Source organism: Rhodnius prolixus, unplaced genomic scaffold (genome assembly GCF_049639745.1).
Source record: "Rhodnius prolixus isolate KJV_2025 unplaced genomic scaffold, Rpr scaffold_4, whole genome shotgun sequence".
Classification (NCBI taxonomy): domain Eukaryota; kingdom Metazoa; phylum Arthropoda; class Insecta; order Hemiptera; family Reduviidae; genus Rhodnius; species Rhodnius prolixus.
In genome coordinates, this window is record NW_027411614.1 from 28,002,229 (window position 1) to 28,030,027 (window position 27,799).

Below are 27,799 nucleotides of genomic sequence, written 5' to 3' on the forward strand. Positions count from 1 at the left end.
GTTCAAGAGATGACACATTACTGGTATTCATTAATCTAAAAATAGAAGTTAGTCTTACAGAAGACCCAGAAGTTAGCTGAAAATATATAATTATTTTGTTTTTAAAGGTACAATGCTCCTATTCATTTAGTACTTAAGTGCAGAGCGGTAACAGTAGAGATATTAAACTTTTATCAAACGCTACGTTAGCCCTACGAGTTATGTGCAGTGTTCTGTTCTAAGTCGTAAGTCCCCTAAGTGGGAAATAGATCCTTTTCCTGGACCGAGTTACAAAAAAAGTAGAATGCTCCTTTTTACATTGCGGCTTTTCTTCTCAAGCACTTTAACTTAAATTTTAATTTATAGAAAAGTAAATGATATTTAATTATTGGGCTAGTTAAAGCAAAATCAAATTTATGAAATATTAATAAAAAAAATGTTTTGATTGCTTAAAAAAAAAATGGCTTTCAAATAGAAGTGTTTGGATAGTTTTCAGTACCGTAGTTTTACAACCTGTGTTGAGGAAAGGAAGGTTATTCCTCGGGTCTCGTGTGCTGTGATCGTGAGTTCCGACCGACCACTGGATTCTGAGTAGTACGTACGGTGTTCAGACTTCTTGGTAAATTTTACTATAAATGTGTTCATTGTCAGCAAGTGACTGAAGAAGATATTCAGTTTTGTTTTTCAATTATTTAAGAAGTCTCCTACTGTTTTGATTGTTATTTATATTATCTTTTCCGCGTTTTTGGAACTGCGGCATGGCAGATGCTGAGGAAGTTTTATCTAAAAAGTAGGAGTTTTGCTAATTAAATAGTAATTATTATTATTTTAATATACTGCTGAAGCTTATATTTTTATGTTACTTACTTTTTGTAAATACGGAACTAATTTTTCCGCTTCCTAAAAATTTTAATTTAAGAAAGTGAACGTTTACTTAGGTTCAGAGAATTATATTTTGGCTCTTAGTACATTACTTAATAACATAGTACATTACATTTGATAATTGTTTTGGATTTTTGAAATGTCTATGTTTATTTCAGAATTTTAGCAATTAATATTGTTTTTGTCGTTACGCCTCTCAGTTACTAGTGTTATTTTAATATTCATGATGACTTGGCGCCGTAATTTATATTTTTTATTCAGTTCGAAGAATAAATTTATTTATGAGACAAATTCTTTAAGCAGATCGTATGTGTTGAGTAGGTTAGTTAATTCTTAGATTATTTTTTCATTGAATCCTAAATTTAGTTTATCAATTTTATTTTTTATCATAGTGAATTAAAGCGCCGTTTAAAAGCCGAGCAAAAAGCTAAGGAAAAAGCTGCTAAGGAAAAGGCAAAGTCGCTAGAAGTTAAAACCAAAGAAACTAAAATTAATGAGGAAGATATCAGCCCTAATGTAAGTAGTAAATGATTGCGTTTATTTTTATGTATTCAAAAAGGAGCTTACATCTTTCTTTTTAATTTTCTTTTTCTTTTTTTTAAAGGAATACTATAAAATTAGGACAAAAGTCATACAAGATTTTAAAGCCGCCAACGTAAACCCTTATCCTCATAAATTTCAAGTTTCAACATCTATTGGAGACTTTATTGAATCCTACAACCACTTGAAGGAAGGAGAGGTACTAGAAAATGAAAACGTTAGTGTTGCAGGTAATAGAAATAAGTTTTCGACATCTACAAAAGAAACTTTTTAAAACTTTCAGAAAAGTAAATTGATGGGAGCTTGCTTATCAGTTGACGATCATCACCCACCTGGGTCAAACTTTCGAGCGAAGTGAGTAAAGCTGGAGAAAAACAGCAATTAGGAAGGCAAAAGCTACTTGTTGAAATGTTTTTAAGTCTGTGGTGTCGTTGAAACCCTTTTATGTTTCTATCTGTATTGTTCGTTAGTTCTGCTAAGCGAATAACTTAATTGACTTAAATTTAGTCACCAGTATTTATTTATTATTTATTAATTAAATAGCCGTCAACTTCTTAGAGGCGCATGATGTCTTCCCAGCGCACTGCTAGTTTCTTGGCTGAGTTTTCTTGCTTGCTACTTTTACCCATCACTAAATAAAAATTGAAAATGATTTTGGTCTCACAACTGATGAACAGGCACCTCCATTTATTTGAATAGAGACAAAAATAATTTTCAGTCAGCACAAAATTTAGTTTCGTTTTAACCATAAGTTTTTTGTATTTTTGACAGAGGAAGCAAAAAAAAAAAAAAGAAAGAAAAACCAATGTCAATCGAGAATAAGTAGATTCTTTTCTGTTGCAAAATGTATTTTGTTCGCTGCAGATCCTTCTAGACTTAAGAAGTTCAGAACTTCCTAAGTTCAAGAAAACAAGTGCATATAAGTGGCAAACCGTGAAAGGTTGCAGGGAAGGTTTTATATCTTAGAAATTCTTTGGTATTTCAGATGGTCCTATCAAATTAATTTTGTGTAAAAGTAAAATAGAAAATCATTTTGTTTCTTCAGTCCGTAAAGAAAGTCCCAAGGTTCAACGGAATGTGGAATATAAATATGTTCACCGCTAGGATCACTGGTAGACAGATTATTTATTGAACAAGAATTAGCATCAGGACATCAAGTGCATTAGCTCGGCATTTAAAAACGAGTTGAGGAGATTGTATTTGGAAATATGGTAAAAGAAGAAATTGTCAGGGTTAAATACGTATCCTTTAAAAGTTATAGTGAGGTTAGCACGGCGATCGTTGTGGTAAAAAGCAAAATGAAAGTTAAGGGCTTCTGGTGGTTCTTCGAAAGCAGCAGGAAGTTTTGTTAACAGGGAGATAGTTTTTGAAAAAACTTCCATTTGGATTTAGAGTCAGGCGCATTTTCAAGAAATTTGTGAAAATAGGAACCTAGCACGCCGTATTGATGTCATTCTCTTACGGAGTCGTTTGAATTAGATATATTCATCAGTTTGTCGAGTGTACTTAGCGGCCTTTCTTTGCTTCATCAGCTTCTTACAATGTGCTTTGTTTTGCTTACTTCAGGAAGAGTCCATGCTATCAGGGAATCAGGAGCTAAATTAATATTTTTTGACCTAAGAGGAGAAGGACTAAAACTGCAGGTAATGGGAAATGCCAAGATGTACTCATCTGAAGAACAATTCGCTAATGATACTGAGAAAATTAGAAGAGGTGATATAATCGGCTGCATTGGCCATCCAGGAAAGACAAAGAAAGGAGAATTATCCATAATTCCAAAGACTATTACTCTGTTATCACCGTGTCTACATATGCTTCCACATCTTCATTTTGGTCTAAGAGATAAGGTAAATTAGTTGTTTCATGTGCAAAATAATTATTTTAAAATTTGGAGTTTATTCATTTCTAAATAATGTTTTTATGTTTATTATAGGAGACAAGATTCCGCCAGAGGTATTTGGATTTAATTCTTAACGATCGGGTAAGGCAGAAATTTATTGTAAGGGCAAAAATAATATCATATATTAGAAAATTTTTTGATGAGCTAGGATTTCTTGAAGTAGAGACACCAATGATGAATATGATAGCTGGAGGAGCCACAGCAAAACCTTTTATTACACATCACAATGAGTTAAATATGGACTTGTTTATGCGAATCGCTCCTGAACTTTATCACAAGGTATTTAGCATCTATTGCGGTAAAAGAAATATGGTTTTACAATTTTTTTTTTCTGATTTAACCCTGGAAAAACATTTTTAAAGTTGACATTTTATAACGGTCATATGCGGATAATGTTAAGAACATTAGAACTCAAAAATTAAAAGTTAAGAAGCAAAACTTTTTTCAGAAACTAGTAAAAAAAATACCCTACAGAAAATTGTGACATCTTGATTTGTAGAAATCCATACTACTACTCTACCTTGTCTACTAAATCCTTATCTCCAATTAGTTCCTCTTGATTATTTGTTCTTAACTTTATATTAATTAAATGTGGCCAATTGGATCTTACAGTGAACGACTACGACAATTCAATTTTCATGTTCTTTATTTATTTTTATTAATTAATTTTTTTTTTAATTTAAGTTTTTTCGAGTGATCTGCGGTCTCCGGATAGTGATCTCTCCTTATTGTTATAAAATGTTTATTTTAATTTTCACCTTCTTTTACTTTGACCTAAGAGGAGAAGGAGGAGAAGAAAGAACGTAAAGAATATGGAAGCGAGAAGTGAGGTTTTGTCTAGAGAAGCAAGAAAACGAATGATACTAAGGTGGCAAGCATCCTGGGAAGAGAAATCGCGTAATACGTACTAGGGTTTTGTGATGTTCAGAGGTCATATGGTCAAATGGACTTCTATATAAAGCAGCTTTCAAGCGAACATGGCCTTTTCTAAGCTTATCTAAAAAATTAGCCTTCCATACATTCTTCTCCTATGGTTGTGTAAGCGATTTGCAAATAATTTCGAGATGGTGCTTGGTCAAAGGAGGGTTTTTTTTTTGGTTTTTTTTGGAGACTTTTGCAACTACTGTAAGATAGTAAATTTCAGAATAACACTTGTTAGGTTATTAAATTTAAATATAAGGATAGGCACTCGCCGTTAGACAAGGCAAGACGAGAAATGTTTAGATAAGCTTAGGCATTGCGGTTTACGTTGTTATGGTTTCCACACTGATTACTCATTATAATAAGACTTGTCTAAACATCTTGTCTGATCGAATAAATAACTGTGTTTATTAATCTTACCGCAAGACGAAAACTTTGATAAGTGCAGCATTGGTTTCCTAAAGTTCAAAAACGGACCAATCTACAGCGTATCACTTTTATATCGTACAATTAAGAAGGGTTAAATATCTGAATCTGAAGAAAATTCTTCTGAATTGTCTCTCTATTGAAGGTTATTTTCACTTTTAAAAATGTTTCTGCAGTGGTACCTAAGATTTACTACTCAACACTTTGTAGAAAAGGAAATCTGTTATGAAGCTTATGAGTCTATTGTAATAAGAGATAATTTCATTTTTACAGATGTTGGTTGTAGGCGGAATCGATAGGGTGTACGAAATAGGCCGGCAGTTTAGAAATGAAGGCATCGATCTTACTCATAATCCTGAGTTTACAACTTGCGAATTTTATATGGCGTACGCAGACTACAATGATCTTATTGAGATAACGGAACAATTGATTTCAGGTATTGGAAAGAATTTGTTTGAAAGGTTAATTTACTTGATCTAAAGTTTTTACTGTTCTCAGAACACTGCCGAACATTATTCTCTTCTTACAGACAGCCTTTTTTTCTTTTTCTTGCCAATAAGTTTTACAGACTCTTAGGAAGAGAAACTTTAAAAGCAAACATCTAGATTCTGACAAGGGAGCTTCGATTTTTGTGACACGAGGAGTGTTTTTAGATTTTTTTTTTTTTTTTGTGTGATTTTATGGTTGCAGACCACCATCCAGGCCTGCAGACGAGGAAATACGTACATTAATTAGGATGACGGATTTGTCAGGAACAGAAAAATCAGCACTCCTCGTATTTAAAGTTTGAAGAGTTGTTATGTCTGAGTGTTCAACACTTAAAAAGTTAAAATAAATAAAAATAATCACATCTCAAAGCAGAAACCTCTTTCCTGATTTGTAAGTCTAATCGAACCTATTAGAAGAAGGGAGCCTTTTATTACGATTCTCAATGATAAAAGATCTTTTCTACTTTCGTATAATTTCAGAGGGTACAATTTTCTTCTATTTTACGTACTTTTGTAAATCACTTTTCTAATTTATTCAAATTTTGAGCAAGAGCCTACTTTTAATTTACTTTAAATTAAATTAAATTTATTAATTTTACTTTAAAATCATTAAGAAGCTTTCATTGCTGTTTGTCCATACAAAATTTTCGATAGAAATAGATCCGACTTTTACTAATTTACAGTCAACGGACGACTTATATTTATATTATGCTAAAGTAATTTTTCTTACTGTAAAAATTGTATCAAGTAATTAATTTTTTTGAAACCCAAGTCTTTTTATCCAGGTATGGTCAAGAGTATTTATGGAACTTACAAAATTTCCTACCATCCAGAAGGTGAAAACTCTTCAGAAGTAGTAGAAATTGATTTTACTCCGCCGTTTAAAAAAATTAGAATGTTTCCCACTTTAGAAGAAACGTTGGGTGTGAAATTGCCAACTCCAGATCAGCTATCAACTCCAGAAGCAGTTGTTACATTAAAAAATATATGTGAAAAGTTTAATGTAGAGTGTCCACCTCCACAAACGGCATCACGTCTTTTAGATAAGGTGAGATATTTTGTAAGTTATGTTGCTTTTAGTAGTGATCTCATTTCTGCTCAATAGTAGTCTTGGTGGTTGCCAGAGTGATTTCAACACCTCTTGTAAAGAATATGTAAAAAAGCGCTCTGAATGCAAATTCAGGGCTTGTTACATAGAACAAAGAATCCATCGCAAATCCTTAGTTCGCTAAAAAAATGTAATTGTTATGCTAGAAAAAAGATGAAAGTTTTAACAGCAGAATTATGAAGATAGTTATGGGGAAAAAATCGTGGTTATTAGTGGAAATTTTTATTTGACAGAGCCTTTCTTTTATCGAACTATTTTCGTGAAATGAATTACAGGTGATTAAATTACGCATTTTGATGCGTTCGTCACAAACGTGTTGGAGAACAGGAATCTGAAATTAGTACGTTGCACAAGATGTTTTCCATGTCCTGAACAGCCTTACAAATTTTTATTTGACTTAAATGCAAATATAATTTGTAACCTAAGTAACCAACTTGATGTACTTGCAAATTTAGTGGTAAATTTTAAAACATTTATTTGGATAACCATCTTACACTGAAATGAATGATCAAAAATACTCTTTTTTTACATTTCCTTACTTCATATTACTTTTTGCTATTGTATACTTATCTTTATTTGCTAGAGAATACTGTTAATCCTCTTCCTAGAAAAACAAATCTACAAGCAAAGATATTACAGAGATAAAGAATTATATAATCCTGTGAATCTCAAATTACTTAGGATTTGAGACTGAAACAGCGGCTTTTTCAATTAAATGTAATTGAAGGTCAATATAAAATCGTTTTAAGTATTTAGTTGTTATTCGAATCGTTATTCCTTAGCAATTCTTCGGAATTAAGTTTGTCTAAGAAATTTGATCCATATTGTGGTGGAGCGGATGAATAAATAAAGTAGATTTGAAAATACTGACCAGTTTAAAAAATGCCAAGTAATTTTGGCAGGTTGTGAAAAGCTTGAAATCTTCTGTTTTCAGTTAGAACCCTATAACTTCAAAGAATCGGTTAACTTTTTTTAAAAGAATGTATTTTTTAGTGTTAAGATCTATGAAAATTGCTTACAGGAAAAGAATGTTCTGTCGGCATAACCCTGACTCTAAAGTAATGCCTATTTTTTTATTGGCAGGCTTTACGTCCAAGTACCAAATAAGGTGTAGTGGACGGAAGTGACTATCAAACGTACTTTACTGAGAATTTTCAATAAAATCCAAGATTTAAACCCGGAAATCGAACCCAGTACCTCAATACATCTTAGCTTTCTTTTCTTTACGTTTCTTTTTTAACAATATAATTTAAAGAGATAATTTACTTTTACTGTATTAATTGCTGTTGATACTTAAATTCAGTAATGTCTAAGTGAATTGAAATATTGAATTATAAATTTAATTACTGCAGTTGGTTGGAGAATATATTGAAGAAAAGTGTATCAACCCTACATTTATTATGGATCATCCCCAAGTAATGTCTCCTTTAGCCAAGTGGCATAGAGAAACACCAGGGTTGACTGAAAGATTTGAACTATTTGTTATGAAAAAAGAAGTATGCAATGCCTACACAGAGTTAAATGATCCAGCTGTTCAAAGGGAGAGATTTGCAGAACAAGCTAAGGTATTTTTTGTATTCAAGATTGTTACTTATCGATAGATATCTTTTAGTTGAGATTTGTAATATTGAATGTTTCTTCCTTAAAATATTTACATAAAAATTGTTACGTTATTACGTTTTTGAAAATAATATGTTGATTATACGCATTCCCGTTTTTTTTCAGGACAAAGCCGCTGGAGATGATGAAGCTCAGTTGATAGATGAAAATTTCTGCACAGCTCTAGAGTATGGCCTTCCCCCAACTGGTGGATGGGGTATTGGAATCGATAGACTAACCATGTTTCTTACAGACTCTAACAATATTAAGGTTGGTTATGCTGATTCGTATAATTTTGAAAAATAATTTTTTTTTTTTTTTGCACCATTTTCGATAAGTATTTTTATTAGTATAAATTAAAAATATGACGTTAATGAATTACTTATTATTTGGGATTCGTTAATTTAAGAGGAGTAATTTCGATCATTTTTTTTTGCAAATGTTTCCAAAGGTCGGAAAAATTGTACCACCCAGAAGGAATAAAGTTACAAGCTTGAATATTTTATTAATATGTTTTAATTTATGGTGCGCCAACATCTGTGGGCGGAGATTCCAGGTTTATAACGCGCCGAGTCTTTGAAGACCAATGCTGACCTCTGCAAAACAATGTCGCTCAGTAGAAATTGTATTCTAGAGGCTTTCTGTTAAGAAGAGAAAATTTAAATGCTGCCTGCTAGACGCGGACACGAGCTCGGTTGCCACCTTCGTGTGGCAATCTAGTGCCTCATTATTTATTTTATTCTTAACTTATTTTAATTAATGTTACTTTTCTTTTCTTTTTTTAACCAGGAAGTGTTATTTTTCCCTGCCATGAAACCAGAGGATAATATAAAAAATAAAGGAGATTCTGAAGGGCAAGAAGTAAATTCAGAAATAAAACAATGACGAATAATTCGTTTATTGTAAATAAATATATTTACACACAAAACTGTTGTAATTCGCAAGTATTTATAATACTAATTTAGATTAATAAAATGATAAAATATTAATCCTGGTTTAGTTACAGACAGAAATTTTAATTGCTATTAACTATTTTAACTTCTACTTTGACTTTAATGTTTAATTGGATACTGAAATACTAATAATTAGACTATAGAGTTAAAGGTAATGGATAAACGTTTGCATACCTAAACAAAAGACAAAAGTTTTTTCTTTCTAAAAAGCTGAACCAAGAAATAATATAATTTTCTTAACCATTCACTACACTATCTTACACTGATTTTTGAACAGAAATTAATTAAACAAAAAAAAAATGCATTGCCGCACATTCTAAGGTTACTGAGTTAATGACTTAGGAACTACTCAAGTAAGTGTCAATACTGAATTTCTTACCTGACATAGTTTGCCCAGCAATTTAGAATGCCTAAAGTAATGAAAGTATTTTATTTCCTGTAAACACATTGTTCATCTAATATTGAACTTTACATACAAGCGACGTATTAGGGAAACAACAAACGTAGATGATTTATTTACATTTCTTTATCTCAAACCTCTCTACATAGTAAAATTAATTTTTACATGGAGGGATTTCATTTGAGCTCTAATAAAACAAAATATCATTTCTAGACGGACATATTGTTGAACAAGATTTGCTTTTTTGTTAAGGAATAACGAATAAAATATGTCGAAGCATATACATTTGTTTGCCAAAAGAATTTATTTGATTAAAAATTTAATAGTAGGAAGAAAGCTATTAAAATATGTAACAATGAAAGATAATAAAAATGCATTTAACAAGTTGCAAGGATAGATTCATCGATGTATTGTCTAACCGAATTGTAATGTTCTCCAAGACTGTACATTCTTCGATGGTATGTAAGTATCAGCTTAGGTTCTCCATCTTTTGAATATGCTTCACCAACTACCATCGGTGGACCTTCTGCTTGAATTACTTCTATGCAGCACTTAAGCGCTTCTGATAAAGCTCGTAACTATAATTAAAAATAAAAATTCTTAATGATTAGTTAACTTTAAATTAAATGATAATTTAATAATAAAATGATAATAACTGATAAAATAAATGATATTTATTTACAAGCCCTGGGCTAAAACAATAAGAACAAACAAAACAGTTACTCAAAGAAATGACCAAAAATGTTTCTTAGCAATTGTCTTTAAGTTTCAAATGTTAAAAAAGATTCTTAGTGAATAGATGCCTAGAAAAATGTATTTTCCCAGGTTCATAGAGAACTAAAACTCCAGCCTTTTTCTAATATATCGCTTCAACGCTCTACAAATTACCCAACCTAATGAATTATTAGAATTAAAAAGATTTGGTTAACTTGAAGTAAGAAAACCCGACGATTATTGGATGGAATAAAGTAACAAACTTTCCAATATATTAATTTACATATACTCATAATAATAACAGTTATTGATAGTTGTAGTTGTGAATTTTGGGATCTACTAATAATTCCAACCTAGGAGAAAACAATCTTAACTGTAAATAAACTTTACATTACACACCTTACCAAAGTTTCATTCAGATTTACTTACTTACTTAGCCGATATTAATGCAAATTTCGTAACAAATCCTAAACAAAATACACAAAGTTACATAAAATATTAGCACGACGAAACTTGAAGCAAATGTAAGAGCACATTTATTCCTACTGAACTTCACAAGATATTGAAATAGAATTGTCAAAGAATAATCCCAACAATTTTGCTTTTCTAGATAACTCAATAATCTTGAGAGTTTTCTGAAGAAAAGTGTAGGGTTGGAGATAGGCAGGCCTGTGGCTACATTTTGCGGGATCTTGCGCGAAATGGGAAAATGGACCTCTGAAAATGAGTAACTTTAATGAAAATATTAAATTGAATAATATTTACATTTTATTATTTATGCACTTTAAATAATGAAATATGCTTTTTGGCATAAATTTAAGTAAAAGGAATATTATTTTAAAAAACTGTTTTATATATATGATTTGTCGGTTACTTCAAGGATACTGTGATAATGAAATCATGACTACTTTGTTTTTAAATTTGGAAAGCTGAGTCAGTATGAAACAATGAGCTTACACCAACTTCAAAGAACGGACCAACCGGAGAGGAGGCTTTTTCAAAGGTTGTACGAAGATTCTTACCAATTATAAAGACCCAATGTTAGTGATGTAACATACACGTGACAGTGCCACCATTACTTCAGCATTCTTGAGAGGCCTCTTGGAAAGGTAGATAGAATTATAGGTCCTGATAAAACAAATCTTCCTAAAGGAACAATTTTAACCACAATTTAAAAACTCTGACCTAGCTTTCCTTATAAATGAACCGTACGGGCTTAAGGAGGGATACTGAAGTTCTCATCATGAAAGAAAGCTAATGGAGGCGTCCTGAGCAAAGTATAACAAAAGGGAAAAAAAACGTCATATAGATAAATCTTAACTTAAGGGGTGTCAACATCTTTTTTTCGGCACATAATGGCCTGACAGTCTTCTTCTCTCGATACAGATAACAATGTCAGTCACCAGAGAATGAGCTGTAAGAAGCTTCTGCGCTCAACTGTAGTGGGAGGAAGTTCGAATAGATGTGCACATATGGTTCAATGAGAACGTCTAGGTGTTTTAATGTTAAGCATAATTTTTTTTCATTCCGCTTCTTGCTACACTAACGTTAGGCATTAGTTAACAATGTAATTAGTTAATTAAAATAGTTGATTCATGCTATTAAATAACATATTCTACAGATTTTCTTAATTTAGTATTTTGTATTTATTATTTTTTTTCTGTACTTCTACACGTATTGAGCCAAGAACAAAAAGAAGTCTGAGGGTACTGAAAGTTTACCAGTAGGCGAAGCTTCCAGCAACTTCTCTAGCACCATAGAGTTGCAAAGAGATTTGGGGAGCGTTCCTTAATGCAGAAAGAAAAATAACATAATTTATTTTATGTAAATGATTCACCACCTTCTTACCTCCACTTGCCCTCCCCAAGCTGATGTCTGAGAAACTTGATCACAATAATCATAGAACTGACTTTCAGTCAACATTTCACCTGTGTCAGGATGAGAGAGAAATGGTAAATACTCATTACAATTTTCCCTTAGTATAGTTCCAGTTTTCTGACGCAATTCCTTAACACCTGGAGCAGAGCCACGAGATTCTTTAAGTTGATGGTCTACAGCACAGTATAAACTGCAAATAAAAAACATTTTCTTTTTATTTGGAACTTTGTTAGTACACCCAGAGGAAGTGTCAGAATATTAATGTCAATAACAGTAAACTTATTAATTTAATTAACTTAATGGCCCAGCTATACCGAATAGGGCAGACTTCTTTTAACACTTCAACATTAATTATGACACTAGAAGTTTCTATTCTTGCTTTATGATGGAAACATGTGTGTTTAACTAGTATCAAAATTGAAAAGTTTTTAGCTGACGTTTGAAAAGGGAAGAGTGCTTCAATAATGTAAATATTAAAAACCGGTTGATTAATAATTAAAAGAAATCTTACCAATTTCCATCAGAAGGTATTTCATGTATCATTAGCCCCCTTTCTTTGAGAATATTCTTAATTGTTTCTGTTTCTATTTGCCTAGCTCCATATACATTTTCAGCTTCTTGTTCATTAATTCTTAGCTCTCTTTCCTTCATTTGAATTGCTTTCTTTTCTCTCCGGCGTTGAGCTTTAGTGATTCTATGTTGCTTCAAGCCAGGAACTTCGTCAAGTCCGTCTTCTGGTGAAGGATCACTGGTACTCAAGTTATTTACTGCATCCGTCAATTCGGTTACCTGACAGATTTACACATCGTTCAAAGAACTAATAATCTTATTCAAATAAAGATTTAAATTCTCTATTTCCACTTACGTCTTTCTTTCCCACTTCAGCGTTTGCCAATTCTTCAGCATGTTTTTTCTCAAGTTCAGCTTCCAGTTTAGTTATTTCCTCAGTCACTTCTTTCTTTCTTTTTTTATCACCTTTTGTTGCACTTTTTTTTAGAGCCTGTATTTTACCTGCAGAAGAAACATACTGCCATTTAGATGGTTTCACCTTTTATTGGAGAGGTCATGTAGAATCATAAGTACTTACATTGTAACTCCTTCTTTTCCTTTCGTTGCTTTTGTAGAATTTCTTCATATAAATTCTCCGAGTCCATTGCAAAGGCAATACTTTTTAAATTGTTCGCTCCTTAACCTTCCTAAACAGCTGAGGAACGAATCACCGAACGAAGAAATCTGGAAATTATGTACAAAATACTATCGCGTGCCTCATGGATGAATCATTATAAAATTAGGGAAACATTTCTTAATATAGTACTAACATTTTAATAAAATAATGATTAAAAAAGGCAAGAATCAATCGAATTCAGGCTCTAGCGAAAGCGACTACATTTTCTTGATGTCCGAGATAGGCAAAATGGAAAAAATGAATGACAAATAATCCTCTTTTAATCGCTGTCATGTCCTTGTGTGTCATTTGAAAGCCCCTACCATTTGATTAATCGAGTGAAATATACAATCTATATGAACATTTAGTAGTAACGTTTCCCTTGACGCAACATGGCGGGCCTCTCCAAAACTAACTTTCCAGTTGCAACCTCTATGTTTAAATTTAAATATAAGCCTTGTTGATGCAGCCCACAGTAGTAACTGAATATGCAGTCCTCATGTTTATCGAATAAACCATCAAATATTTTATGAAATTATAAAGCTTAATTACTGGTCCTAAATACAGTGACTCCCATTAATATTGGGACAGTACATACAGAAGTTAAAAATTGACGAAAATTAAAAGTGGCACCTATTTATTCAAATTTTTATAAATTCATTTCATTTTATAATTACTATTAATTAAATAAAAACTATTTAAATAAGTACATAAAAATGTTTTGGTTGATTAAAAAAAATATATATAATAATAAGAGCAAATTCTACCTATCATAAATATTGGGACATTATTATAATTTATAGTTTGTCCAAGGTTTTGCCCGAATATTTATACAATTTGTAAATATATACCTTAAGCATATATTCAATATGAAATTAATAATTAAATTAGTTTATACAAATCAAGCCAGGTGTAACATGTCGCGCAAAAATACAAATACTATACAACGATTGAACAAAGAAATATTATAATTTCTTTGCACAAAGACAATAAAAAGTGTTAGAGAGACAGAAAAACTGATCGGACCTAAAACATCTACTGCGTTGAACATCATTCAGCGTTACCAAAAAAAAAAAAAGAATTGTTTCAACCCCACAAAAAAGCCGTCCTCAACTGCTCTCTGAGAGAGAGCAGCGTTATATATTAAAAGAATTAAAAAAGATCACCGACTTAGTGCTCCAAAACTTCTATGTGAAATTTTTGACATGTTCAGAGAGCAAAAAAGGAGCAGAAACAGTTCGGAGAGTGCTAAGAAAACTCGACTATCATGGTAGAGTAGCCTGGATCCTTTTGTCCTTAAGATAAACAAGAATCCTTTTGTCAGTAAGATAAATAGTGTTAAGAGAGTGAAATTTGCCGAAAAATATTCCAATGTAATTAGTGACTTTTGGAATGATATACTCTAGCGATGAATCAAAATTTAATGTTTTCCACTCAGATGGAAGGGTTATGGTCTGGAGGAAAGCGAATGCTGAACTCGAAAAGAAGAATTTACAGCCAACTTTAAAGGGTTTTAAAGCTGCACCTCCGGGTGGAGGTGGGTCAGTTCTGGTTTGGGGCTGGATGTCCGCATCAGGATTTCGAGAATTAGTGTTTATTGATGGAATGATGCACAAAATGGTTTATAGTAATATATTAAAATATAATTTGAAAAAAGTGCCCAAACATTTGGTATTTTAGGGTCTTCTAAATTCTACCAAGATAACGACCCCAAACCTACGGCTTGGGTGATACGTCAGTGACTGTTATACAATTGCCCAAAAGTATTCCAAACCTCTCCGCAGTCACCAGATCTTAATCCCATTGAACATTTATGGCAATATTTAGCCAGTGCTTTAAGTAAACGAGTAATATCTAACAAAAATGAATTAAAACAATGTTCCCTGGAAGAATGGGAAAAAACACCACCTGAATTAACCAAAAACTTGTTTCACCTATGCCTGATGGTTAGAGGGCTATTGTAAGTCAAAAAGCAATTATTAAATTATTACCAACCAATTATTAAATAGTAGGAGATTTTAAATATTGAACATTTAAACTCTAGCACTTCTGGTGTCCCAATATTTTTGAGAGCCTTATTTTACACTTTTTCAAAAAGTGCTACCTAACAGTTTGGAATTTCATCGATTTATACTTATATATAATTTCTACAAATGTTGCTAATGTAATTAAAAAAAAAAAAAATCCAAACTTTTGTATGTTGTTTTCATTTTCCTTTTAAATCATTTTGTAATATGTGTCCCAATATTAATGGGAGTCACTGTATGTAGTATTTTTAAATATCAGTGTTTTCTCACACGAAATACAATTGATCTAGATTTTCTCTGTAGCTCGGGTAACCCGACTAGTTACACACGTGAAAAAACTAATACTAAACTACTACTACTACTATGATTGACTAATGAGCATGTTTTATATTTATGTTTTAAATATGCCTAAAAATGAGTGAAGTTGGTGTCTCATATGAGGTGGTCAACTGAACTTTAACTGACTTTATTTATATGAAGATTAATACATTAATAAAATGTAGAGTGGGGAGTGACACTAACACTAAGACATACGTATCTCCACCCTCTTAAGCAATGTTAAAATTAAGATTATACTTATAAAACAAACTCATATTCCTTAATGCCCCAATTACAATCTCCACCACCAATGCCGCTTCATTTCTTCTTGATTTCAAATGTGCTTGGCTTGACTACTGGTCTGCCAGATCTCTTTTGTGTGGGAGGGTTGAAAATCACTGGGTGATGTTTCATGGTTGTCAGCCTTTTCTTCTTTCTTCTCTTTTTCTTGATCTTACACGTCTTCTGAGGTGAAATGATCTTCTTCGCTTTCTTTTTGAGAAATACTTAAATGGCTTTTGGAATTTTCTATTCCTTGTAACCATTCCGCCATCTTCCAGTAATACTTATAGGACTAGGTCTGTCTGTGTCGATTTTTTCTTTCAATACCAATTTTTGTCTCTGTACATTCGGATTAGTTCATCTTTCCTTAAAGTTTTAAGTTGCTTGCTACCTCTATCATAATATTCTTTTAGTTTTATTTGATTATTTTTTTAATGATTCTTTTTCTCTTTGTTGCGATATTTTTTGAGGGTTCAACATCTTAAGAGGGGTTAGTATGTTGTCACGTAATTTTCGTCCCATCAATAACTCACTTGGTGATCCAATGTTATTAATTGGGGTGTCCCGAAATTGTAAAAGAGGCATATGTACATCTTTGTTGTCGTGAAGAGCTTTTCTTCTTATTTTCTTGACCGTTTGAATGGATCTTTCCGCTAATCCATTGCTTTGTGCATAATGTGGGCTTGATAATATATGATGAAAATTCCATTTCTTGGCAATTTTTTTAAATTGAAAAGATGTGAATTGCGGACCTCCGTCTGTAAATACTATTGTATTTTTGGTATAACAAATCGTGAGAAAATTATTTTTATTCTTGAAATTACTGTTTCACATATTTTGAATAAAAGTCCACGATCAATAAATAAGTTTTATTTCGAATTGTGAATAAGTCACAAGCTACTTTCTCCCAGGGTCTATTTGGTACTTCATGAGGCAACAATGGTTCTTTTTGGTTTGCTCTTGCATAAGTAGAACATACGTCACAGGAAGTTATAACTCGTTGGCCAGCCTTTTTTATAAATTTTTTTAAGGATTGCATAACAGAATCTTTCTCTGTTTCTTTTTTAATTAATAATAGATCTACAGTTTCCTCTAAATTTAAATTAAAAGTACAAATTCGTGTTTTTAAGTCATTTTCGAACAAATTTTTCATCATCTTTATTATGTATGTATGCTCTGGAAAGTGTATCTGCAATATACATATCTTTCCCAGGAACATATTCTAAATTTATATCGTATCTTTGAAGGCGAATCAACATTCTTTTAAACGAGGAGAACATAAATGCAATGTTTTTTTAATATTATTTAACCATGCCCAATAGCCTTTTTATATTTTTGTTACATTTCAGGGTAGGCATAGATCAGAAATTATCAGAAATTATGCTTATTACTCTTACCTTGTCTATTAGGATTCCAATTTTCTGAAAATATGTGACTAAGACAGGTTATTTTGGTGACTCCGAATTAATATTTAGCTAAATTTAATTTTACATTATTTTCAGCAGCTCTTTGAAATGTCTTTTAAAATTTTATTATCCAGTTCCATATTTTTAGCATGTATTAGTAGATCATCTATGTACAGTTCACACCCTGAAATATTAAAAATATTCATGAATCTCTTTTGAAAGATTCTGAAGCAGATTTTATACCATACGGCATCCTTAGAAATCTCCATCTACCAAAAGGGTTCATAGGAAAGAACTTAGTTCATCTAATGGGACTAAAATCCAGAAAAACAGTCAAGACTACTGAATATTTTTGAACTAGCTAGTTTGCTGATATTTCTTCAAAAGTAGGAATTTGAAAATGTTCTCTTTTAATGGCTTTATTTAGATCAGAAGGATCTAGACATTATTCTTAGAGAACCATCTGGTTTTCTTACTAAAACCGTGGCATTAACCCAATCTGTAGGTTTGCCTATCCTTTTAATTATACCATTTTTCTCCATATTTAATAACATTTGTTTGTATTTTTTTTTTTAAGGAAATGGTATTTTCCGTGGAGGTTGGATTACGGGTTTTATAGATTCATCCAGCTCAATGTGATATGGTTCAGCCTATACCTGAAAAAATGTCTTTATATTCATTAACTAAATTCTTAATATCAGGATTTATCTCTTTATCTATGACATTTATTTTCTTTATTAAATTAAGATCTATACAGCTTTACAGACCTTTCATAGATGGTGCATTTGAATTGATTACAAAAAATTTCAACTTTTTTGATATATTTTTATATTTTGCATTCAGATAAATTTTAATTAATACATCTAATTTTTATCCAGTGTATATATGTAGTTAGAAATTGTTTTGTTTGTACGATATCCTCTTCGTTTAATTTCATCAATACTGAAGAATTAAGAACATTAGACATTGCACCGCTAACTATTTTAACTTTACGCGTTATTTTATTTTCCAATAAAATATCAACTGTCCAAGGTTCACTATTACGGCAGGGAATTTCCAGATTATCAATGAAATGTTTGTTTACTCCTTCGTCATCAGAACTATTTGCAAAGTCGCTTTTTTTTATATACAGATAAAAAATAGTTTATGTTCATAACATAAACAGTTATGTTATGAAAAAACAACACTGAGACCCATAGTGCCCTTTCCTTTCACAAATATAAGATTTGGAATTCTAAGCTGGGCAATTATTTTTATTGTGTGTTAATCCACATTTTTTTTGCATCTGTTTGAAGTTTGCTTATTTTTACTTGACTTATTCTGAATATCCAGAATATTAATTTCAATCAAAGTTTATTTCTTTACCTTTATTTTTTCCTTTGTACTTATTTACTTTTTTTTAGCAAAATCTATTTCTATTTCATTTTCCACTTTACCTAATTTTATAAATTTTGAATGCTTTCGTGAAATAACTATAGTTTGTGCAAACTTTATAGTTTCATGTAAGGATTTATTCTCTAATTCAAGCAACCTTTCTATAAGATTGTCACTCTTTACTCCGCAAATAAATATACTTTTAATTAAATCATCTTTTAAAAACTGAAATTCACAACTTAGTGCTTTATTTTTTAAATCAGTTGTGTATTTTTCTATAGATTCTTCTTCTATTTGCTTTCTCGTAAAGAATTTGAAAGGTTCATATTCTATATTTTTCTTGGGCATGAAATAATTTTCAAATTTATTTAAAAGAATATTAATTTTGACTTTTTCAGACGCTTCAAAATGAAAAGTATTATCTCTTTTAATAACTTCATCCCCGATCAAATGGAGCAGTTGAGCATATAGCGTTACTTCCGGTTTTTTTATTGATTTCGGTTGCCTGCAGATAATTTTCAAATTTCTGTCTCCATTCAAAATTGCCAGTTTGCAGCAAGATTCCCAGATATATTTAGCTGTTGTATGCCATTTAAAGAATTCATGATTAAATATTTTCTTATAAATTTTCTTTATTTATAATTTAAAATGACTACTTACATCAAACCTTAGATGATGATGCACTGCTTACTTAGCTATTTCACCGACTCCGCCGTGTCAAATATGAGGAAGTCATACAATGACCTCTTTAACTTTAACTAACTAACCAACTAACTAACTTTATTTGAAGATTAATACGTTAATAAAATGTAGAGTGGGGAGGAATACTGATACTAAGATATATATATTTGAAATACATCACAGTTGGCACTTTAACTAATGTAACTAATGGAACGAATGACCGACGAAACTTAAGGAACGAGTGGCCGCTGGATCTGGAAGAACGAGTAACCGAAGGAACTAGTAGACCGGGTGAACTAGGGTAGGTTATGACCGCTTAGTAGATATAATTCAACGGTTCTTTCGTTCACTTTACGGACCCGTTTGATCACAAACTACACACCTCTACTGAACAAAACATACTGGCTCCAGGATACACTGCCTAATTCTTCTACTTATCTTTGGTTCGAAACTTTTTCTCATGATTTCAACTGATCTAGATGCAGCGTCCTTTAATTATATGCCTTTTACCTGGGTTGGTTTTGGTACATTTTCTCGCGGATACCCTGGCCATATCTATACTTAGGGTGATTATTGAATCTCCTTGAGAAAAAAGTTTTAATTTCAGTTTTATTTTTTGAACCTTATACCCTTCAAGCTCTGGAGAACCTTCAGCAGAATTGATGATTGCTCAGTGGTAAAGTTAGTCAAAAGAATCATGGCAAGTGCTCAAAACTTTAAGGAGGAATCCAAATTATAAAAGATAATAGATGGGTGGGACATAATTTATGTGCGGAGGGCAGAGAGGAATTCTTGGGAAGAAAGCAATTGCCTAATACAGCATTTGCTATAGATATACAAGAAGAGGAAAAAAACCATAAAGATGAAGTTCAGATTACGTCGCTATCAGTCACTACCGAAAATATTACTTTAACAAATTAGTATTTGTACTTCCTTTTAACTGTAATTGATTACTTAATAATCCAATGCACTATTAGAATATAGCAAGCACTAACAAGAAAGAATAACTAACAAAACGTTATAGTTCATAGTGAATGTATACGGGTTTGCATTTAAAAAACACAATTCAGGTAATTTAATGCAATATTCTTTTATTAAATGTAATGGTTTATTACAATTTGATTCTTTTCTTTGAAGTGACGTTATATTTACAATATTTAAAAAAAATCAACTGTTCTCTTTTCGTAATACATATGATTGAGTATCTTAAATTAAAATTTTATAAGATTGTGATCACCGAAAATTGTTAATTTCATTAGAGCTCGCGGAAATCAATTACACCTGACATTAGTAGAACGCCGCCCTAAGTGAAAGGATCGAGCTCATTTAAAGGCAACCATTTGAATTCGTGCTTGGCTGTTTTATTACCTAGACAGCTTAATAAAACCAAATCAGGTTTGTTAATAAGCTCTTTTCCTTTGTTCTCAACTTTTATTCCTATTAAAATTATACAATTAATCACGTTGAATAGAAAGGTAATGCTGGAATATAACAGATTTTTAAAGATAAAAAATATTTACATAAAAATGAAAGGGTTATTAGTGCCGAAACAATATATATTTTATCCCGATTAAACTAATTAATATATATATCAATAGACCCGATTAATATATGTATCCTAAAAAATTCTAACAACAATCATTGATTTTTTATTAACATACTTCTTAAGCCCCGTAACCAGGAAACTTATCAATAAAGCCGAAGTTACAATGACTTTTGCTGAATCGGATATCTTACTTCTAAAGAATTTATTGGATGTTGACAAGGACAAGTCTTCAAGCAGTGATGATGATTTACCAAATACTTCAGCTGCCAAATTAGGTAAAATAAATTTTAAAAAAAAGTTCAGTTTATAGTTCAGAATTATTGTAATTTCTTAAGTAAAACATTAACATTCATAAATCCAGGTCCGGGTGATATCAAAAGATCAGTTAAAGTGAAAATTACTGGAAATCAATCGAAAATGGAGCCTAAGGAAATACGTCCATCAGATCCTAACAACATATGGGAATGGTTTGAGGTGCCAGAAATTCCACACACAGATGATATTCATGAAGATCCAAGAATTAAGCCTGAATATGATATCAAATACAAACAATTTGTTGCCACTGAAGACATATATTTGCAGGTAATTCATGAATTTTTTCCCGAGTTATTCTGCATTACAGAAGTTCTCTCGACTCAAGCTTACTTCTCGAAGTATTCCTTTCTTGAGCAAGCGATTCTTTGATACTTTTCTCAGCCATGGCCTCCTTAACTCCTTCCCATTTTGTTCTAGGCCCTACTCTTCTACATCTTCCTTTAATTTACATTCTACTCCTTCCGGTCAAAAACTACCTCGGTATTCGGTATTCATCCATCAAGAGTAGGTTTCCAAAACATTTTATTGCTTTAATTCTATTGTATATAGGATGTGGTTTGCCTTTACCTCATTTCTAACGTCCACGTTCCTTACTTTATCTCTTCTGGATTTCCTTGCCGAACTTCTCTAGTACACCATTTCGGGCTTCTATGCTCATGGTTATTAAGGGTCCAGGTTTCTACACCGTATAGTTCTGTACTTTCAAAAACATTAATATATATAAAACGCTTAGTGATCATTGAAATATTTCTAATGCAGAGTACTGGAGCTAATAGGGGTAATCCTAAAAATTAGCTTCTTCTGAATTCTCTTATACTTCTGTCCACCTCTTTTCTTGAAGCAACTACATTTTCACCTATGGATTCCAGATTCTTGAAACTGCGTGCCATCTTTAGAACCGAGCTCTAGCTTATCTTGGGCTTCAGTAAGATGTTGGGCATAATAACCCGTTGGTTCATTGCCCCCCCCCCAAAAAAGGTAAGATGTTCATTTTTTGCTGAGATGATATCATGGCAAAAGGCTTCGTATTCTTCGCATAATTTTCTCAACATATAATCTGCATCCTCTACATCCAGTTCCAGCATCCACGAGTAACAGGTTGCTCACATAAACGTTATTTCTCAGTTATCTTTTCCCGTATGATGGCATTTCCTTCTCCATTGTTTTAAAGCAACGTCTAGATATTAGGTAAGTGGGGGGAAGATGCCACACTTAACACTTATTTCCGTTTTGTAGGAAACTGGGTTATCGAAAAAAACACCAAATGTATCAACGTCTAGGTTGTTTTTTTATTCTTTAATTACATATATTTATTAGTATATTAGATTAATTGCAAAACCATTAAAAATGCATTTGAATGAAATTTGTCAAAACTGGCATCTTCCCCCATCATGTGGGGAAGATGCCAGTTGATGCGGGGGAAGATGCAACAATATCTTAAGATATAAATTGAGAAAGAAAAAATTACAAATTTAATGTTATGTAAACAGCAAAATATGCTCATTAAACACTGAGGGGAAGGAACACCGAACAAAAGACATTTTTTGTTTAATTTTTAACATTTTTTGCAATGCAAATTGTCTTTGCTGCAAATTTCATGTAGCCATTTCTTGCATGTTATGCATTGAAGCCAATCGCATTTTCGGCCCTTTCTATCACAAAAATATTCTTTACACTCAATACAAAAATAATCGTCCTCCTCTTCAATGTCACTCTCACCACTGGTCATTACTAAATTATCGGGAGCGGAGGATGCTGAAGATGAACTGTCCTTCCTTTTCTTTTTCTGCAGTACTTTTCCCCCTTTTTTTGTCGGCAGAGTAGCCTTTCTTCTCGATGCCTCCCGTTTCTCCACCGTCGTAAGGACTTCAGCAGTTTGTTTCTTTCTTCGAGTTTGCTTGGGTTTCTGAAATCTGGGGATAGGACTAATTTCTTCAAAAGAAGTGATGGCACCGCTGCTGCTTGTTGAAGCTATTGCCAGAGGTGCGTTAACTTCTTGTGTGGCATTCAAATTTTCTTTCATAAAAGTCAGAAATAGTATAAGCATGTTCTGGAATTTTTTGCGGATCGTATGGATAAATTCCGCATGCAGAAAATTTCACGCTGCCATTTCCAACAGTGGCTGCCCTATTCCACGCGGCGCTCAGCAAAGACCCAAATTGAAGTCTGGTGATTCTGCGTCCCGGGTTAGAAAGGATCCAGTTGTTAAAAAGTTTTGTCTTTGATTTCTATTCCCTATAACATGATATTGGTTAGTTTTCCTTTTTATTTAATGGTTTTTAATGCTGGGTCAATATGGCCCGAGGTGACGGCTTATGGCACTTCACAAAAGGTGACGGCTCAAGGGTTAATAATATTAATGTATTATACAAAAACTATATTTCGTGTGTCATTAATTGTTTTATATTGATTTAATATTATAAAATATATCATTATAATGTAATAATGAACGAGAATCAATATGAAATTGAAACACTTCAATAGGTGGCATCTTACCCCAAGCACTGGAGGAAGACGCCACATAGGTTTATTTTTGTACTAAGGCTTCAATCATGTTGTTTCAAGCTAACACGTACTCACCAAGATGTACACGACACAAATATCACGGAATTATTACGTTTAATCTAGTCAATCCATCACCAAATCTTAAGTATCGCCAACGAAATATTATAACATGGGTACTCACCAGGTTCAAAGAGTTGAATTTTCAGTTTAACGACGATTAAACTAGATATAAATAGAAATACTCACAAGCACGGTATTCACAGTTGTTTACTACACACTTTAACGTAGGAATTGCTGCCATCCAGTTGTAGATATGCAAAATATGACGATACTTGCATCTTCCCCCAACTGGCATCTTCCCCCCACTTACCTTATCTTAAAATAAAGTGGGAGACTTGCAACAGCCTTGATATTAATCTTTGGTAGTACTGAAAGCTTTAAAAGTTTGCGAACCTTATTTTAATGAACATTTGTTCCCTTCATAAAATCTTTGAATCACTGCAATCACAGAGACCGTTGTTCATACTTCCCTTAATGCTTGCCAAAGCGTGCTTCTCGTTATGCTGCTTTGCGGTTGTTCCATATTACATGGTCCAAAAGTACGAAAACCTGTTTAGATTTAGCTACATGTTTTTCTGTGATTTGCCGAACTGTGGAAATTTGGTCTATTCAGGATCGACTACTTTGGAAACAACACTATTCTTCGGACCGTACGAAGAGTTCTTCCAGGTTTACCACTGGGTTGGTAACGCATATCCCTCTTTAGTTTGAGCAGTTCGTTTCTGTTTCGTTTCTTGTAGATGGGTGTTATGTAGAGTAGCTTCGTTTCTTTTCCTATCCGCAGAACTACAGGAATAAGGTTCATGAGTCTTACTTATATAAAGTTTTCCACCATCCTGACTCATTCCACTCGGACCCGTTGCTTTATTACTTTTTGCTTCTTTTAAATGTTATTCCACTTGATCAGCCGTTACTTGCCATTCTTCTGCTTCTTCCACACATTACTTCTCTTTCCACCCTCACGACAAAAAACTGACAGTTGTCTGCTGATAATGTAGGCTAAGTTTGAAAGGGGATTACTCGAATTTAATGTCCAAGAGTACTTATCTATCATTATAACCTATAATTTTAAGTTGGATCTATGTTCTTTATATTCAGTTCCACTTCTTCACATAGTTCAATCAACCTTTTGTTATTATTTCTAATGTCTTCACCATCAGCTCCAACGATTTTGCTGTCTTCTTCTCTTACATCTTTTATTTCCTTTCTTCAATTCACACTGCAATCAGTTTCAAAATACATCTTTTCCTGCATCATCTGTTGGCATATAAATATATGCCAAATATCATTTTTCGTCCGTTAATTACAGTTTTAACATTCATTATTCTATCACGAACGCTATTCCAGTTAACAATTTTGTTCCATATTTTATGCAGGACAACTGAAACTTCTAATTGCGCTCTATTTTTTTTTTTTTTTTGGAACTCCTCTCTATAGGTGAATAGTAAGTAGTAATTGCCTATTTTTTCAGGCAGGCTTTGCGTCCAACTACCAATTAGGTGTCGTGGACGGAGGCGACTAGCAAACCTACTTTACTGTAAATTTCTTTAATTAACTATTAAATAAACTTAAATTAATTAATTATTAAATAAGCATTACATGCCTAAGACCGGGAATCGAACCCAGTACCACATTCATCCCTCCTTTTCCTTAATGGTTATAAAATGCGTTATTTCCTCTTGCATTTGATGTGTTGCACTACTTACTTCAATCGTAGTACATTTTTGTTAAGGCAGATTGTTTAACTCGTATGCATTAACTAATTTTTGGATTCGTTAACTAAGCAATGACTTTTGCTCGATAACCATTTACAAGACTCGATCAAAATACAACACACTTATACGAACTGCTGGAATTTCAAAATATAATTTTTCATCTTTTAAAAATCTAGCAGTAAATTAATTTTCTTTATCAATACACTAAACGAACTCGGTTAACTCGGGTCTTATGGTATAGTGATACATTTTAATTTTAAATTATGAAATCCGACTATTCTAACAACTAACATTAATGCTCAATTGATAACTGAGATATTGCCAAAAGTGCACAAAATGTGGTCATCGCCAATTCGTATTAGTTGAATTGCGGAATTGAGATAAGGTAGAATAAAACGGAAGATTCATAAAGTGGTACCTGTCAAACACAAAATACTAAGTCCTACTAATTTTTTCAGTTTATTTTGGTCCTGGGAGGTTCGATCATTTTCCAGAAAGTCCAGAACAACCAAGTTATTTTAAAGTTCTTTTAGCCCACTAGATTTTAATATACAAATTCAAAATTTAATTTGTGAGGAAAAATACCCTCACGTCTAGTATCTGCTTGCTTTCTAAAGAACTTCGGGCCAAACAAAAGTTTTTGTTCTTGATTACAGTCTGCCATTAATTATTCTTTGCCACTACTACTAATTATAATATCATTTTTAGATGAGCAATAAAACACCAATTACGGCAAGCTGTGAAGGTATGATAATTGATGTAACAATGAAAGGTGAAAACAAAGAAGACATAGATTGCAATGTGACTGACACACATTTAGATATTCGCTCTCCTAGTTATAGACTGAATTTAGCATTGCCTCATCCAGTAATTCCAGATTCATGCTCAGCAGAATGGCATGGAAAAACAAGTCATCTAATTGTTAATCTAACTTTATCCAGGGAATATGATTTTCTCAATTTCTAAATCAAATAAACAATAATGCAATCAATAATACTGCTTTTGATTGATATTATGACAGAAAAATTGAAAAAAAAAAACCTTGCATTTAAATCTGAACTGACTATATTTATAACAATGTTCCTCTACATTTATAAGTACATTTTACATTGTACACTCATATATATATTTATAAAAAAAGTAAAAATATGTTCATACAGCATTCCAGAAGAGACAAAAACAGAGTGACTGCAAGCCATGTAAAAAAATAAAAAAAGAGAGTAAACGAACGACAAAAATAAAGTATAAATAATGCAAAAAGAGGCATTGATAATAAAATTGTATCCGCGCCTATTAAAATAAAAAATAAACATTTACTTATTATAAATAAGATCTACATAAAATTGGTATTTAGATATAATTAGAGTATATCTAATTATAAATAAATGCAATTATATGTAAAATTATCCTCCGAGAAATAATTATGAGAACAGATTGTTATTTTGCAGGTATACAATTTGTCGATTGTATTTATATAACCATAGGCACACTCCGTAATTGGTAATAATTTACAAAATTAAAGAAAACTTTGCCTCTTCAATAAAATATTTAATAATAAATATTGATTAGATTTTAATCTAACTTTCATTTGGTGTGGAGGTTATTTTAATTTATTCACTTTATATGAACTATGCAAGCAGGATTTATTTTTTAATAATCTAACCTACAACAAATTAATATATAATACTTAGTAATACCTCCATTTACAATGTTCCAAGATATAATTGTCCATACCTCGTAAAAGAAAGAAAAAAAAACCTCTCCACAATACAAATGAAGCGAAGCTTTAGCCTCAAATATTGGTTTCTGTATAAAATGTATACATTAAATAAAGCGAGATTTTTTTTTTACCGTTAAAATATAGAACAATTTCTTTTTCTTTATTATTATTTTAGTAGTTTTATTTATTTATTTTTTATTTTTTTGAACTTATGGTACAATTTACAACAGGCATTTTTATTCCATCACTCTTTGTATTTATTTGTGTGATGTAGAAAGTATCTTTAAAAATTTGTTTTGTATTGTGGCAACTAAATGCACCACTTACTTTTCTTTAAAGTTAAATGCATAAAAACAATGCCGTCGAATTTATGATTAAATATTATATCCCAGTCTTACTCAAACGGCATTCATTTTTTATTTACCTACAGGAGGACTAAGCAATTTTATGTACAACTTTGCTATACTATGTAAGACCAGAGACTTTTTTTTTAATACATCCGTCCCTTCACCGTGTATTTTTTTTATTTATAACAAATTTTATGGGGATTTTTCAATTTTTTTTTACACATGATAGCATATATGTATATCTTTATTTATATATGTATATATATATTTATTTATAATTATATATATCATGTACACGATTTTTTAGAACTATTAAGCTTGTTTTTTTAATTATTTATATTTACAAAATTATTTAATGGCTACTAATAGATCGGAAGTAGCAGAAATACGTACAAACTGAACTTTAAGGAGAGGCTGTCTTTGTTCTTAATGATATATAAAAGTTTATAGCCAAAATACTGTGACAGCACGCAAAATAACTTCAAATATTAAAAATAAGAATAAAAAATTATTTTTTATTAAGTTTGGGAATATATATTCACGAAAAAAA

At 31.8% G+C, this 27,799-nt stretch overlaps 3 protein-coding genes across 7 annotated transcripts; 2 read left to right on the plus strand and 1 right to left on the minus strand.

Annotated features, from left to right (window-relative positions):
- The first annotated feature begins 526 nt into the window (after positions 1 to 526).
- On the plus strand, positions 527 to 8,832 carry LysRS (Lysyl-tRNA synthetase). Of its 2 annotated transcripts, XM_074131614.1 has the most exons (11): positions 529 to 769; positions 1,020 to 1,182; positions 1,254 to 1,377; positions 1,466 to 1,631; positions 2,968 to 3,248; positions 3,335 to 3,580; positions 4,922 to 5,084; positions 5,922 to 6,184; positions 7,597 to 7,809; positions 7,970 to 8,113; positions 8,633 to 8,832. In XM_074131614.1, the coding sequence occupies exons 2-11, from the start codon at positions 1,085 to 1,087 to the stop codon at positions 8,726 to 8,728; spliced, it is 1,794 nt and encodes a 597-aa protein (XP_073987715.1). In that variant the 5' UTR covers positions 529 to 769; positions 1,020 to 1,084; the 3' UTR covers positions 8,729 to 8,832. The 2 variants fall into 2 exon arrangements, with proteins under 2 accessions (XP_073987716.1, XP_073987715.1); XM_074131615.1 differs by lacking the exon at positions 1,020 to 1,182 and having other exon boundaries at positions 527 to 769.
- A 649-nt stretch (positions 8,833 to 9,481) lies between these two features.
- Positions 9,482 to 23,727, minus strand: LOC141456031 (deubiquitinase OTUD6B). Of its 3 annotated transcripts, none has more exons than XM_074131618.1 (6): positions 23,654 to 23,727; positions 12,876 to 13,021; positions 12,654 to 12,799; positions 12,300 to 12,577; positions 11,759 to 11,978; positions 9,482 to 9,774 (listed from the first exon to the last, which is right to left on the minus strand). In XM_074131618.1, the coding sequence occupies exons 2-6, from the start codon at positions 12,940 to 12,942 to the stop codon at positions 9,574 to 9,576; spliced, it is 912 nt and encodes a 303-aa protein (XP_073987719.1). In that variant the 5' UTR covers positions 12,943 to 13,021; positions 23,654 to 23,727; the 3' UTR covers positions 9,482 to 9,573. The 3 variants fall into 3 exon arrangements, with proteins under 3 accessions (XP_073987719.1, XP_073987718.1, XP_073987717.1); XM_074131617.1 differs by having other exon boundaries at positions 23,589 to 23,715; XM_074131616.1 differs by lacking the exon at positions 23,654 to 23,727 and adding an exon at positions 13,108 to 13,281.
- Dnaaf6 (Dynein axonemal assembly factor 6) lies at positions 20,295 to 26,176 on the plus strand. Of its 2 annotated transcripts, none has more exons than XM_074131619.1 (4): positions 20,295 to 20,436; positions 20,711 to 20,862; positions 20,949 to 21,169; positions 25,891 to 26,176. In XM_074131619.1, the coding sequence occupies exons 2-4, from the start codon at positions 20,751 to 20,753 to the stop codon at positions 26,146 to 26,148; spliced, it is 591 nt and encodes a 196-aa protein (XP_073987720.1). In that variant the 5' UTR covers positions 20,295 to 20,436; positions 20,711 to 20,750; the 3' UTR covers positions 26,149 to 26,176. The 2 variants fall into 2 exon arrangements, with proteins under 2 accessions (XP_073987720.1, XP_073987721.1); XM_074131620.1 differs by having other exon boundaries at positions 20,298 to 20,436; positions 20,723 to 20,862.
- Positions 26,177 to 27,799: the final 1,623 nt, after the last annotated feature.

Excerpts from the sequence above, each read along its gene's own strand:
- LOC141456031 (XM_074131618.1), bottom strand. The coding sequence starts at position 12,942 with ATGGACTCGGAGAATTTATATGAAGAAATTCTACAAAAGCAACGAAAG. Across the intron at positions 11,979-12,299 it reads ATACCTTCTGATGGAAATTG|TTTATACTGTGCTGTAGACC; the intron begins GTAAGATTTCTT and ends TTTTATTTGCAG. Across the intron at positions 9,775-11,758 it reads CTTGGGGAGGGCAAGTGGAG|TTACGAGCTTTATCAGAAGC; the intron begins GTAAGAAGGTGG and ends TTTTAATTATAG.
- LysRS (XM_074131614.1), top strand. The coding sequence starts at position 1,085 with ATGATGACTTGGCGCCGTAATTTATATTTTTTATTCAGTTCGAAGAAT. Across the intron at positions 3,249-3,334 it reads ATTTTGGTCTAAGAGATAAG|GAGACAAGATTCCGCCAGAG; the intron begins GTAAATTAGTTG and ends TGTTTATTATAG. Across the intron at positions 8,114-8,632 it reads CAGACTCTAACAATATTAAG|GAAGTGTTATTTTTCCCTGC; the intron begins GTTGGTTATGCT and ends TTTTTTAACCAG.
- Dnaaf6 (XM_074131619.1), top strand. The coding sequence starts at position 20,751 with ATGACTTTTGCTGAATCGGATATCTTACTTCTAAAGAATTTATTGGAT. Across the intron at positions 20,863-20,948 it reads TACTTCAGCTGCCAAATTAG|GTCCGGGTGATATCAAAAGA; the intron begins GTAAAATAAATT and ends TCATAAATCCAG. Across the intron at positions 21,170-25,890 it reads CTGAAGACATATATTTGCAG|ATGAGCAATAAAACACCAAT; the intron begins GTAATTCATGAA and ends TATCATTTTTAG.